Below are 13,155 nucleotides of genomic sequence, written 5' to 3' on the forward strand. Positions count from 1 at the left end.
TTCATCTCTTCCCTGGATCCATGATCTTTTTATTATCTCCATTGTTTTGCCTTTTCCAATTGGAATAATACAGTATGTAGCCTTTTCAGATGACTTTTTTCACTTAGTAATATACATTTAAGGTTCTTCCATGTCTTTTCATGATTTCATAGCTCATTTTTTTAGCACTAAATAATCCATTGTCTGGATGTAACTCAATTTATTTATCTATTCACCTACTGACATCTTGGTTGCTTCCAATTTTTGGCAACAGGGATTTCTGTGCAGACATGTTTTCAACTCCTTTGGGTAAATACCAAGGAGCGTGATTGCTGGATGGTATGTCAGAGTATGTTTATTTTTGTAAGAAACCACCAAACTGTCTTCCAAAGTGGCTGCACCATTTTGCACTCCCATCAGCAATGAATGAGAGTTCCTCTTGCTCCACATCCTTGGCAGCATTTGATGATGTCAGTGTTCTGGATGTTGGCTATTTTAATAGGTGTGTAATGGTATCTCGTTTTAATTTGGATTTTCCCTGATGATATAATGTGGAGCATCTTTTCATGTGGTTATTTGCCATCTGTGTATCTTCTTTGGTGAGGTGTCTGTTAAAGTATTTGGCCCATTTTAAAATCAGGTTGTTTGTTTTCTAACTGTTGAATTTCAAGAGTTCTTTGTGTATTTTGGATAACAGTCCATTATCAGATGTTCCTTTTGCAATTTTTTTCCCTGATGTTGCTTTTCAAACAATATTGTTTACTACCCTGACCAGCTCTCTAATCTACAGCCTAGGTGAAGTTCTCACATGTCCTAGCCACAGATGTCACACAGTCTTTTTTTGGTACTAGGTCAACATTACACTGTTCTTTGTAGTTCCCTCTTGCAAGAGTCCACCCCTCTTACACCACATTGCCTGACATTGATCTAAATGCAGCTGCATAGCACAGAGGGTTTGTTTCATGGATGCCATGGCAAAATGCACGTGAGTGGAGGACCACTAATCTACTCAAACTTCTCATTTGATGTGTCACACAGGTGAGTCATAGAGAGAAGTGATCTGAAGTCAATGGCAGGCCTGGGATAGGAATTCAGGTTTCTCAATTTTAAGTCTAGTGTTCTTTTCATTGCTTCTAGGCTAAAGAGGGAGAACTAAAGAAGCACTTATAATTCCAAGCACTCAATCATCATTCTGCAAAATGTGAAGTTAACAGCCTCTTGTTTCTGAAGCCCTGTGTGGCTTTCTCAGTCTTAATTGAAAACACAAGGAAACATAATGTTACGCTTTACACAGGGAAATCTATAACTGACCCACCATGAATAGATAAGGTGTGTTGAGCAGAGCTTTTAGGGAGAGATGTTTTATCTGTAGTAATCAGTTTATTCTCTCTTGCCTTGGCATTTTATTTAGGATTCTAGTCTTGGACTATGGAATGTGAGTTCCCTGTGTTGCAACAACCTGACCCATATGAGATTTTACTCAAGGCTGTGGCCCCATTAACACTTGTAGTAACTAACAGGTATGAGTCCTCTAGTGGCTTGTATCCAAACCCTTCACCTTTGGCCACACAGTTGGATGAGTATCTACCTAAAGGCCACTGGAATAGCAAAATTAGCTAAGCTTTTGTCCATGGTCCCACCAGTAGCTTATGATGTCTTAATAAAGCCTTCCTTTTCCATGTTTTTGCCCTCCAAAAATTTTTTACAAAAGGGTAATTTCTACTCAGTTTTCAGAGTTTCTCCTATGACAGCTGTTTCTTAAAAGTAATCAGCCTGAAATGATAATACTATCAAAGAGGTACATTTTGGTGTGACAAATTCTGCTCCCCTTCATATGTAAACATTTCACCTGAGTGAAGTAATACATTTATCCATCCATGAAGAAATTAGATCAGGATTAGTTGTCAGAGAAGAATAGTAACCTGAAGGTTTGGAACATAGACAGGGAAAGTCTGCGGGAAGATTTCCAGGTTAGGGCAAGGAAATAGGGAGAATTAGTTGTTGCAGGTAAGGAAGAGACACAGCATTAAAGCCATGTTGCACTTTTGGAAGTGGGAATAGGAATGTGAAAAGACGTGTGGGGGACCTTGAATATATCCTTTGCCTAAATTATAGTTTTGTCCAGGACTAGCCATGGTTGGACTAGAAACTGCTCTGCTGTGTATGGATGTCGCTCTGAGACTGGAATAAGCAATCCTTACGTGTCAGTGATATGTGGGTGCTGGCAGATATGCGTGTGTGGATTTCATTTTTTTCTCAATGGGTTAAGTCTTCTTGGATAGATATTAACAGTCTAGGCTCCAGCACTTTTGTGAACATGTCATGTAACTTGGCAGCCGTGTTATTTCCAAGTAAACTCCAAGCAAAACATGAGGGGAAGGCAGACAATACCCAGGGCTTTTCAAAACTAGCTCTATCTTTATTAAGATAGGCTGAACTAGCATCTTCCACCAATGTGGCAATAAAATGCAGGAAGCAGAGAGCCTCAGCTCCACTGTTGACTGAATTAAGAAGGGGAAGCCTGATTGCCTCCTTGACACATTCTGATGATTTGGTACAGTTGTTTGCTGTGTGACATCCTGTTTATAAGTTTTCAAGTTTAAAGAGCAAAAGAGTTATTATTTTTTCCTCAGCTCTACAATTTTGAAATCTCTGGGCCACAAATCTTTAAAGCTGTAGTTCCAATTCTAAATGAAAAAAAAAAAATCAGTGAAAACCTTGGTTTGGCTTCCTTCAAACAGATAGTCTAGAGGTGTTCACTGTGCAGAAATTCCTTAAATTTCCAGACAAATATCAATTAAACGTAGATACAGAAAAGAGGAAGAGGTTTCTTTTGGACATTGAATTTCCCACATACGTGGTAAAGGCTAGGTTGTGCATTCAGAAAAGAGTATTTGCTATATGTGCGTATCTTTCTTCATTAGAACAGCCTGGAGGACAGGCTGATCTCTTATTTCTTCCCTCCACAAAACTACAGCCCCTTCTATATATATAAAATTTATCCGTGTTCTTTTCTTGGGAAATTAAGTAGGCTGGGAGCTCTTCTACCTCCCCCCTGCCCGTTTATTGATATTAACACTCAAAGCCATAGATAAATGCCAGGAGAGAAAGTGAAAACTGTAGAACAAAAATCTAACATTACACTTTCTTTCTTGGCCTCCTACAGCTGTGTCATATTTTTTGTCACTATTTTAATTTACCTCAATGTATCAAATCTAAAACAAGTCTTTGTTATATAGATTTAGGATAGATCAGTATCTAAGTGGGTTTTTTTAAACATACAAAATACTATAGTATGTTTTATACAACTACTAAATTTAACCCATTGACTTTTAATTGGGTACAGTGTTATTAACTGAAGTTAGAGCATTTCATTCACTGCAAGTATCACCCCATCATAGGTCTGTCCCAAGGTGACTCTCTAACCATTACTCACACTGCCTGTTGATTAGACAAAGTGGAGTTCATTGCTCGCCGCATTAAGGGAGACCACCACCTCTCAAAGCTTTGGCGGTGTCTTGGAGAAGGAAAGGCAGGGTCAGAATTTGTTGAGAGATCAAGTTTGATTTAAGGCGGGTCTTTCTAAGTGAGAGGGCATGATTAGGATTGTGTAAAGATCACACACAATACAACCAGTCCATGATTGGTGGAAACAACAAGGTGAGGCTTTTAAAACAAGGGATTCATAGAATCATAGGGCTTAAACTGTCTTTGGACATTTTCCATTAAAGAGTTAATGGGTCTTGGGTCTTTCGGGCAGTTCTTGTAATGAACAGTCAAACCATGAACTATCTAGACAGGAGACTCCTGGAAGAAGAAATTCATGCTAATGGAGACTGGAATAACATAAGGTCATTCTCATGTAGACAGGAAGGTGTGATTTTGGTGTTCAGTATCCAAGCTTACTGTAGGGTACAACATTCTAGTTCTCAGGTCTACTCAGATAATCTGGTAACAGAATAGCTGAAGCATTGGATATTTTCTTTGCAGCTCCTTTTGAGTAGCATTTGACACAAGCCTTTTACTTTTCAGCGTTGCTTTGCAGTCGTTTATTAGCCTATTTCTTGTGTTACAGAAAATTTCCCAAACAAATGCCCACCAGCAGTTACCACCAGAACCCTGCAACCAATCTTTTAATCCCAGAGGGGGCAGCAGAGGGAAGTCAAGTTCCAAGCATGATTATTTAAAACAGCAACCCATCATCTTGGGCAATTCTTAAGAGGCAACTGAAATCATGGGTGCTGGGTGCTTTCCAAGAGCTGAAAATCCTCTGAAGCAAGCAGGAAATTGCCATCTTTTAAAAGTTTCAGCTCTGTCTTCAGACCACTTGTCTCTTTCCCTTTAAGTTGGAAGCAGGGAAATTATGTGGGATCATTGCAAGCTCCTTTTTAGAGTCTTTCCTAACCCAGTTCCCACGTAGGATATAAATTCCATCCAAAGCCTCTGACATCCGTTTTCGCTCCCCAACACACGTCAGGCAGTCACAGGAGGGTGCTCTGGGGCAATGAGGCATCCTTAGCAAAGAGGCTGTCTGGGGGGTGAAGCAATGAGGATGCTTAACATTTGAAAGAAGTGTGAACACTGTATTTACATTTAAATTAAAATGGAAACTTCTTATAGGTAATGTTTCTGAAAGGTGTGTGTGGCACATCTGCCGAGGTCTATTGTTTATTCATGCTGTAAATCCTTTGAAATGTGTTAAAATGCTTCCCACTCATTATAAAGCTCCTGCCACCCCTGGATTACGACTTTGATGTCACCAATCCTGCTTCAAAGGGTTCTTTCTGGGCTATTAATCACAGTTTAGCCTCTGAAGATATCGCCAGAGAAAACATTTGGACATCTTTGTGCTAGACTTGCTAAAAACTTTGAAATCTTGAGTGTCTTGCAAATGCACAAATTGCAGCATTTCCTTTCATTGACAACTTTTTATTTTGCTACAGGATCAAATGACATTTTAGGTAAAAATGCAAACAGATCTCTTGGTTTGGGAGGTTAGGGATGAGAGAGGAGATGAAGGGTGGGTGGTGAGGAAGGGAGATGGGAGTCTGAGCAGGCCATTCAGACCCTTCAAAGGCAAAACGTGGTAGGAGTTAAAGTGGCCAAGACATGGAGGTTCAAAATGGAGTTGCCTTATCATTTTTTCTCAGCTTTATATTTTGAACAAACCAGTGTTCACAGTAGCCAATTAGTGAGATTCTCTGTTCTTCTCTTACCTTCTACTCTCTGAGACCTATGTGAACTGTTTAAGCAAATCATCATCATCATCATCATCGATGCTAGTAACACAAAGTGAACACTTGTACCAGCTGTGTGTTGACAGTGCTTTTCGTGAATTATTTCATCCAATGCCCATAAACAGCTCCGAGGATTAGGTAGTAAGTACTGTCTTCATGTTGTAGACAAAGAAACCAAAGCTCTGAGATGTTAATTAACTTGTTCAAAGTCAGCCCCTATGACTCAGAGGCTGTCCCCCCTGCCTAACTAACTCTCTCTTCATCAGCTGTTTCAATGGGAGTGGTCAGGTTCCTCCCTTCAGGCTGAGGGACCCATACTGACAGACCTGCTTATCAGTCTGTACCTTAAATCCTGGCAGTAGTGTTCTCTATCGCCCACCTTCTCTTTCAGGAAAACTCCCAGCATCTTTTTTTCTTCCTTATTTGTCTCTTTCAGTGACTGGTAAGCCCTAATTGGAGACTTTTTGTGGTAAAAACTTATAACCTGAAATCTACCCTCTTAACAGTCTTTTAAGTATACAGTATGATATTGTTTACTGTATGCACACTGATGTACAGCAGATCTCGAGAAATTTTTCGTCTTGTATGACTGAAACTCTGTACCCATTGAACAACAGCTCCCCATTTCCCTGTCCCCCCAGCCCCTGGCAACTACCTTCTCCTCCTTGCTTTTATGAGTTTGACTGCTTTTGGTACCTCATATAAGAAGAATCTAACAGTATTTGTCCTTCTGTGACTGGCTTATTTCACTTTGCATAATGTCCTCCTGGTTCATCCGTGTTGCCCCAATGGCATGGTTTCCTTCTTTTTCTAAGGCTGAATAAATATTCCATTGTATGTACATGCCACATTTTCTCTATGCACTCACCCTTTGACGAATATTTAGCTGTTTCCACTGCTTGGCTATTGTGAATAATGCTGCAGTGAACATGGGAATGCAAATACCTCTTCAAGATTCTGCTTTCAGTTCTTTTGGATAAGTACCCAGAGGTGGGATTACTGGATCATATGGCAGTTCTAGTTTTAATTTTTTGAAGAACCTCCATACTATTTTCCGTAGCAGCTGTACCATTTTACATTCCCACCAACGGTGCACAAGGGTTCCAGTTTCTCCACATCCTCGCCAACACTTGTTATTTTTTGTTGCTGGTGGTGGTGTTTTTTATGTAGGGAAGGGAAAATAATTTTCCCTCTACCCTTCTAGGTTCTTAGCTGAGACACCCCTGTAATAAAAAGACAGATTTAATGGGAGAAAAACAAACAGAAATTTAATAACATGTATACCTCCTGTATTCATGGGAGATATCCAGGGAAAACTGACTAAACTCCCTGAAATGGCCCAAGCCACCAACTTAAACATTATATCTAGCTACAGACAAAAGATGTTGGGGAGTGGGGAGGCTGGTTATTGGAGTTGACTAGGAAAAACACAGTAAACAAGGGTAAGGTTGTTATGCAAATGTAAGTTGGTGCCTTCTCCATTGAGAAGAGTTCCTAGAGGTTTAGAGTCATCTCTTTCTGGTACAGAGAGGGAGACACCTTTACATATGGAGATTCCCCTTGTAAATTTTTCTTACAAAAGGGTAATTTCTGCTCAGTTTTCAGAGCTTCACGTGTGTCTGCATTTTTAAAAAAATAACCAGCTTAGAGTAATCAGTATGTCAAAGGGGCGTATTTTGCTCCTCTTCATTTATAATGGCCACGCTAACAAGTGTGAGGTGATACCTCATTGTGGCTTTGATTTGCATTTCCCTGACTGTTAGTGAAGTTGAGCATCTTTTCATATACCTGCAAGCCATTTGTATGTCATCTTTGGAGAAATGTCTATTCAAGTTCTTTGCCCATTTTTTAATCAGCTTATTTTATTTTATTTTTTGCTGTTGAGTTGTAGGAGTTCCTTATATATTTTGGAAATTAACCTCTTATCAAATATATGGTTTGTAAATATTTTCTCCCATCTCTGGGTTGTTTTTCCCCCCTGTTGATGGTATCCTTTGCTTTGCAGAAACTTTTGGTTTGATACAGTCCCAATTGTCTGTTTTTGCTTTTGTTGCCTGTGCTTTTGGTGTCCTATCCAAGAAATAATTGTCAAGACCAGTGTTAGGAAGATTTTCCCCTGTGTTTTTTTTCTAGGAGTTTTATAGTTTCTGGTCTTACATTTAAGTCTTTAATCCAGTGTGAGTTGATTTTCCAGTATGATGTAAGATACGGTTTCAGTTTCATTCTTTTGCATGTAGATGTCCAGTATTCCCAACACCATTTGTTGAAGAGATAATCCTTTCCCCATTATGTAATCTTGGCACCCATGTCAAAGATTATTTGACCATGTGTGCATGGGTCTATTTTGGGGCTCTCTATTCTGTTCCATTGGTCTGTATGTTTATCTTCAGGTCAGTACTGTTTTGCCATATTGTTTTGATTACTATAGCTTTATAATATATTTTGAAATCAGGAAATGTAAGGTCTTCAGCTTTTGCTTTCCTTCTCAAGATTGTCTTGCAGTCCTTTGTGGTTCTGTATGAATTTTAGGATTGTTTTTTCTATTTCTCCAGAAATGCCATTGAGATTTTGATGGGGATTGCACTGAATCTGTAGATCTCTTTGGGTAGCATGGACATTCTAACAATATTAAGTCTTCTAATCAATGAACACAGTGAAGGGTAACAGAATATGCCACCCCAAAATATGCCACTTCGGCATTAAAATTATTTTAAGCTGAAGGCAATTGAGAAGAAGCAGATACAAGAAAAGGTGCTCTCCCTTCCCCGTTTGCCCAAAAGCAGGGCATAAATTTGTAAAAATATGCCCCCTCTCCTCTCTACCCAGAAAGCACATAAATTAATCACTAGAGACAACTCTAGACGCTTATCAACTCAAAGACAGCACCAGAGGAATCTATATAACGAATTAGCCCTTATCTTCCATTAGCTTCCCTATATATTTACCTTCCCACAATTTCCCGCCCCTAGAAACTCAAAGTTCTTTTCCTTTGTCTTGTCACTTCTTTATAAATTTATTGTTCTTTTGTTAAGATGTTATGTAAGCCCAAGTTCTAACCACCCCTTTGAGTTACTCATCCCTAAATACTCCTGTGTATATGTGTGATACACGCGTTAATAGACTTCTGATTGCTTTTCTCTTGTTACTCTGTCTCCTGTCAGTCTAATTTTTAGGGCCTCGGCCAGTGAACCTAAGATGAGTAGAGGAAAAAGGTTTTTTCCTCCCCCACAATGGAATTGCTTTCCTTTTACTTTTGTTTTACAGTTTTCAGTATACAAGTTTTCGCCTCCTTGGTTAAGTTTACTTCCAAGTATTCTATTCTTTTTGATGCTATTGTAAATGGAATTGTTTTCTTAACTTCCTTTTCAGATTTTCATTGTTAGTATATAGAAATGCAACTGATTTTTTTATCTGTTGATTTTATATCCTACAACTTTGTTGAATTTATTTGTTCTGTTAGGGGTGTGTGTGTGTGTGATCTTTAGGGTTTTCTACATATAAGGTAATGTCACCTATGAACAGAGATAATTTTACTTCTTCCTTTACAATTTGGATGCTTTTATTTCTATTTCTCACCTAACTGATCTAGCTAGGACTGCCAGTACTATGTTGAACAGAAGTGGTGAGAGTGGACATTCTTGCCTTGTCTTAGAGAAAAACTTTCCGTTTTTCACTGTTAAGTACGTGATTTGTGGGCTTTTCATATATGGCCCTTTTATGTTGTAGTAATTTCCTTCTATTCCTAGTTTAAGTGAATTTGAGACCTTTTGTCCTTTCTTATTTGCTTATTAAACTAATATATATTCAAATTATATTACAAATTATTTATAACTTATAATTATTATAATTTACTTCCAATTTATATCATTGAAGTTTCAAAATTCAAGTTTTCCCAAATTTTTCAAATTCAGAGCAGATCAGTTAGAACATTCTGAAAAATACAAGGGCACAAAGAGAAAAATTACTCATCATACTACTGTTTCACTTTTCCTTTGCCTTAACTTCTTTGTCTTTTTTGCTCAGGTAACTTGGCCCAGACAAGAGCCAGGATAACAGCAGCCTCAAGATCTTTGCCTCCGCATTTCAGTGCTGGGAGACCCAAGGTAAGTAGTATGTTTGTACTCAAAATACTGTGGACAACAAGATGTTCCCACCCTGGGGATTATCCTAGGTGGGCAACATTAGTTTCCTTTATCTGGCCCACTACCTGGGCAGTCTGGAAGAGAGATTGAGGGGATTTAGGAATCAGGGGTTAGGAAATTTGAAACAACACTATGGAATCCTTTGCAATCCTGTGTCAGGGAAAAAAAACTTTTCTTCTACCCTCTTAAGTTCAGTACTTGGGGGAATGTGAATTAAACTGACATATTAGCAAGAGAAAAAAATACTTTAATCATATACATACAGTAGTTCACCAAATAAGTGACTCAAAGGGCCAGTTAGGTTTTGGGGCTTATATACCATCTTAATAGGAGATGAAGAGAGGAAGAAGGACGTTTCTGGGGCAACAAATGACTTTTGGGAAAAATAAATGGTCCTTTAGGAGAATAGAAGGGAGGTATAACAGTTTTATGACAATGTCTATTTAGGCAATTTCTTATCCCAGTGCTGACTTCTCATCTCTGGTGATAGGAGTCAATCTTCTCTGATTGCAAAGCTCCCCTCTCAGAGGGGATTTGAGACAGTTGAATTCTTTTGGAAGCCTTTGCTTTTAGGCAGATAAGGGGAGTTCCAAAAAGCTTCTTCTTGCAACTGTTGATTCTTACGTGTCTTCAGTTCAAAATAATCCTTATGCCACTGTGGCATATCTAGACCCCTTCACCTGATTTTCAGAAATATCACTTAAGATACAGAACAATGACACTTGAAAATTGTTGACACTTGAAAATAAAGTCCATCTAGGAAGAGATAAAGCACTTTTCCTTGAAGCTATCACCAACCTACAGAGGAGGATAACAAAAGGAGTCAGCAGGGAGGAAAGAAACCAAACCCTTTCCTATTTCTCTGCTTTGCTCTCTGAAAAATGAGCGGTGCACTTGTCCATGCAAAAACGGTGTTAGAAGGGTTCCTAAATATCCCGCTGTAAAATATTTTTAACTCTTCCATCCTTCCTGATAATGCTTCGTGCAAATCTCAAGGACTGGCTGGTTAATGCTCACTGTATATACTAATACTAACACCAAGAGACAATAATGTTAAAGGTGATGGAGTAATAAACAGGTCACATCTCTGAATTTTCTTACCTTTTTGTTTACATTGAATATTAAATAATTCACTTAATAAAGAATGATCAATACAACTGCACATAATACCATTGACTATTACCCCCAAATTGATAGAGACATACATATCTATACTTACTCCCTCTCAGAATAAAAGACCTGCACATAAATAGGGATTCAGATCATCTTTGTTAACAATAATTTTTACACCCACATTGTTAGTACAATCCTGTGGAATATTCTACTTTTCAACCTTGTGAATTTGTGGCAAGATGTTAGGGCTATTTAACATGAGTTATATGGACCCCTCAATGAGATTTACAGAGAAGTTTCAGTGGTTATGAGAGCCTCTTGATATTACATGTAAAATGTTGTTTGTATTAAATACAGTTGATTCTCATTATTCACAAGACTTATGTAAAGTTACTGTGAACACTGAATCAGCAAATCCTAAGCATTGCTCCTAGAGGAAATACACAGTTAGGTTCCTGCAAGCCTCTGGTTACAACACTTTTGTCAACTAATTAATACATAATTTTATATTATGTGTGTTTCTATTTAAAGACACTTTATTTAATACAATTGACCCTTGAACAACATGGGGGTCGGGGCACCAACTCTCCACACAGTCGAAAACCCACATATAACTTTATAGAGGGCTGTCTGTATCCACGGTTCCACAGATGCAGATTCAACCGACTATGGATCGTGTAGTAGTACTGTATTTACCATTGAAAAATATATGTGTGTAAGTACATCCATGCAGTTCAAACCTGTGTTGCTCAGGTCAACTAGATACTTTTTATAAATAATTATATGTAGTATTGCTTTGTATAAAACAATATTTCAAGTACAGTATTTGTATCATTGAACTCAAGGCCAACGGCACTATAACTCATGCCTTGAACAAAGCTAATCTAACACACAAATGTTCTCCAACAGGCACATGACAGCCTCCTTCCACTTAGGAACACTAGACAGCACTTCAGCACTATGATTAGGGGCTATTCTTTTAAATAAATTTATTTATGTTTTATTTTTATTTTTGGCTGCATTGGGTCTTTGTTGCTGTGTGCGGGCTTTCTCTGGTTGTGGCGAGCGGAGGCTATTCTTCATTGCGGTGCGTGGGCTTCTCATTGCGGTGGCTTCTCTTGTGGAGCACAGGCTCTAGGCTCGTGGGCTTCACTAGTTGTGGCACGTAGGCTCATTAGTTGTGGCATGCGAGCTCTAGAGCATAGGCTCAGTAGTTGTGGCGCACGGGTTTAGTTGCTCCACGGCATGTGGGATCTTCCTGGGCCAGGGCTCAAACCCGTGTCCCTTGCATTGGCAGGGGGATTCTTAACCACTGTGCCACCAGGAAAGCCCCAGGGGCTATTTTAAACAGTAAAATCACCAGCCAAAAGCACAAAAATGTGGCACAAAAGTCGTGGCACTTAAGTAGACCTTGAAAAAGACACTTGTTTACAGCATGAGAGCTGGAACAAGAAGACAGAGTGTCACCTTGTTCAACCTCAGCTGGAAGCATGCACATCAGGTGTCAAAGTTTCCACTGCTCTGCATGTCTGCAAATGACCGTGAAAGCGTGTGAGCACTGATTGATTTGGAGATTACAAATACATTTCAGCAAGTAGGCAAATTCACAAATACAGCATCCACAAATAATGAGAATCAACTGTATATGTGTTTTTTTGCAGTCATTGGCTTCCACCAGATTCTAAAAAGGATCGTGAGACGTTCCTTTCAAAAAGATGAAAGACTCCTGTGTAATATTCTCTGTCAACTCATATTCCCCTCCTTTCCTCAGTTTGATTTTTTGACTGCTGGACTCTGCCAGCACCTGTCCCCCTGCCTTCCACATTCGGTATCAGCACGTTGTTATCTCCCTCCCTGCTCTGTCTACATGAGAAGTGTGCCCTCGAGTGTGTGGCGTGTATTTACATCACTATAATAAATATAGGTGAGATGAAAATGACTAGAGATTTATTGTCCCTGGGAAAGAATATGAGCTGAAAGTTCTAATTAAGGCATCAGAAAATATGAAGGGTAACAACAGCAATAAAAAACTCCATCAGTTCCTCTCTGCCTTCTCCAAGATGAAATAGCAGAGGTGGCCTTGCAGAAAGCTGACCTCCACCACATTCAGCACCCTCGCACTGGCTGGTGTCAAGGCCAGCCTTGCTTCCTCATTCAGTGCTGTGGAGACTTTTGAGGGGAGTGATGCTGTAGGGACTGTTTCCTTGAGAGAGGGATGAATCACTTGATAGCAGTAAAAATTCTTGACCAAAGGCCTTGTCAAGAACCTCAATATAAATACTTCTGAGGTTTTGGGATGCAGATAGTAGGTACTTACAGAGACCAAGGGGGAAAAGAAATCCTTCAGTTTTTCATTTATTGCTGAGATCTAGATGTTTTGTGAGACTTTTTGGAGTCTATGTCTTTATCCTAAAGTAAATTTAGTTGACAGATGAGGCAAATCTTTTTAATAATACCATGCTTTCAGACCAATTCTATAAGTTGTAACAAACCACATAGAAAGGCAGTATGTAATGTTTAAGGAGTAGGTTTTGGAATCAGAACTGGGTTCAGACCTAGGCATGGCCAGTTACTAGCTGCAGGACTCTGGGAAATTTACCTAAAATCTTTGAGCCTTAACTTCTTTATATGTAGGATAGGAGTGATAATAGTGTTTACCTCATAGGGTCCTTTTGAGAATTCAT

The 13,155-nt window shown here is 39.0% G+C and overlaps 1 protein-coding gene across 1 annotated transcript in view; it reads left to right on the forward strand.

Annotated features, from left to right (window-relative positions):
- The window catches only part of MYO3B (myosin IIIB), a gene marked incomplete at both ends in the record, with an annotated part of 382,371 nt that overhangs the window by 215,204 nt on the left and 154,012 nt on the right, over nucleotides 1-13,155 (forward strand). Inside the window, one exon of the mRNA XM_079709748.1 lies at nucleotides 9,240-9,319. Within this exon, the coding sequence (XP_079565874.1) occupies nucleotides 9,240-9,319 (80 nt within the window). The remainder of the gene's footprint in view (nucleotides 1-9,239; nucleotides 9,320-13,155) is intronic.

Source organism: Hyperoodon ampullatus (genome assembly GCF_949752795.1).
Source record: "Hyperoodon ampullatus genome assembly, chromosome: 8".
Classification (NCBI taxonomy): domain Eukaryota; kingdom Metazoa; phylum Chordata; class Mammalia; order Artiodactyla; family Ziphiidae; genus Hyperoodon; species Hyperoodon ampullatus.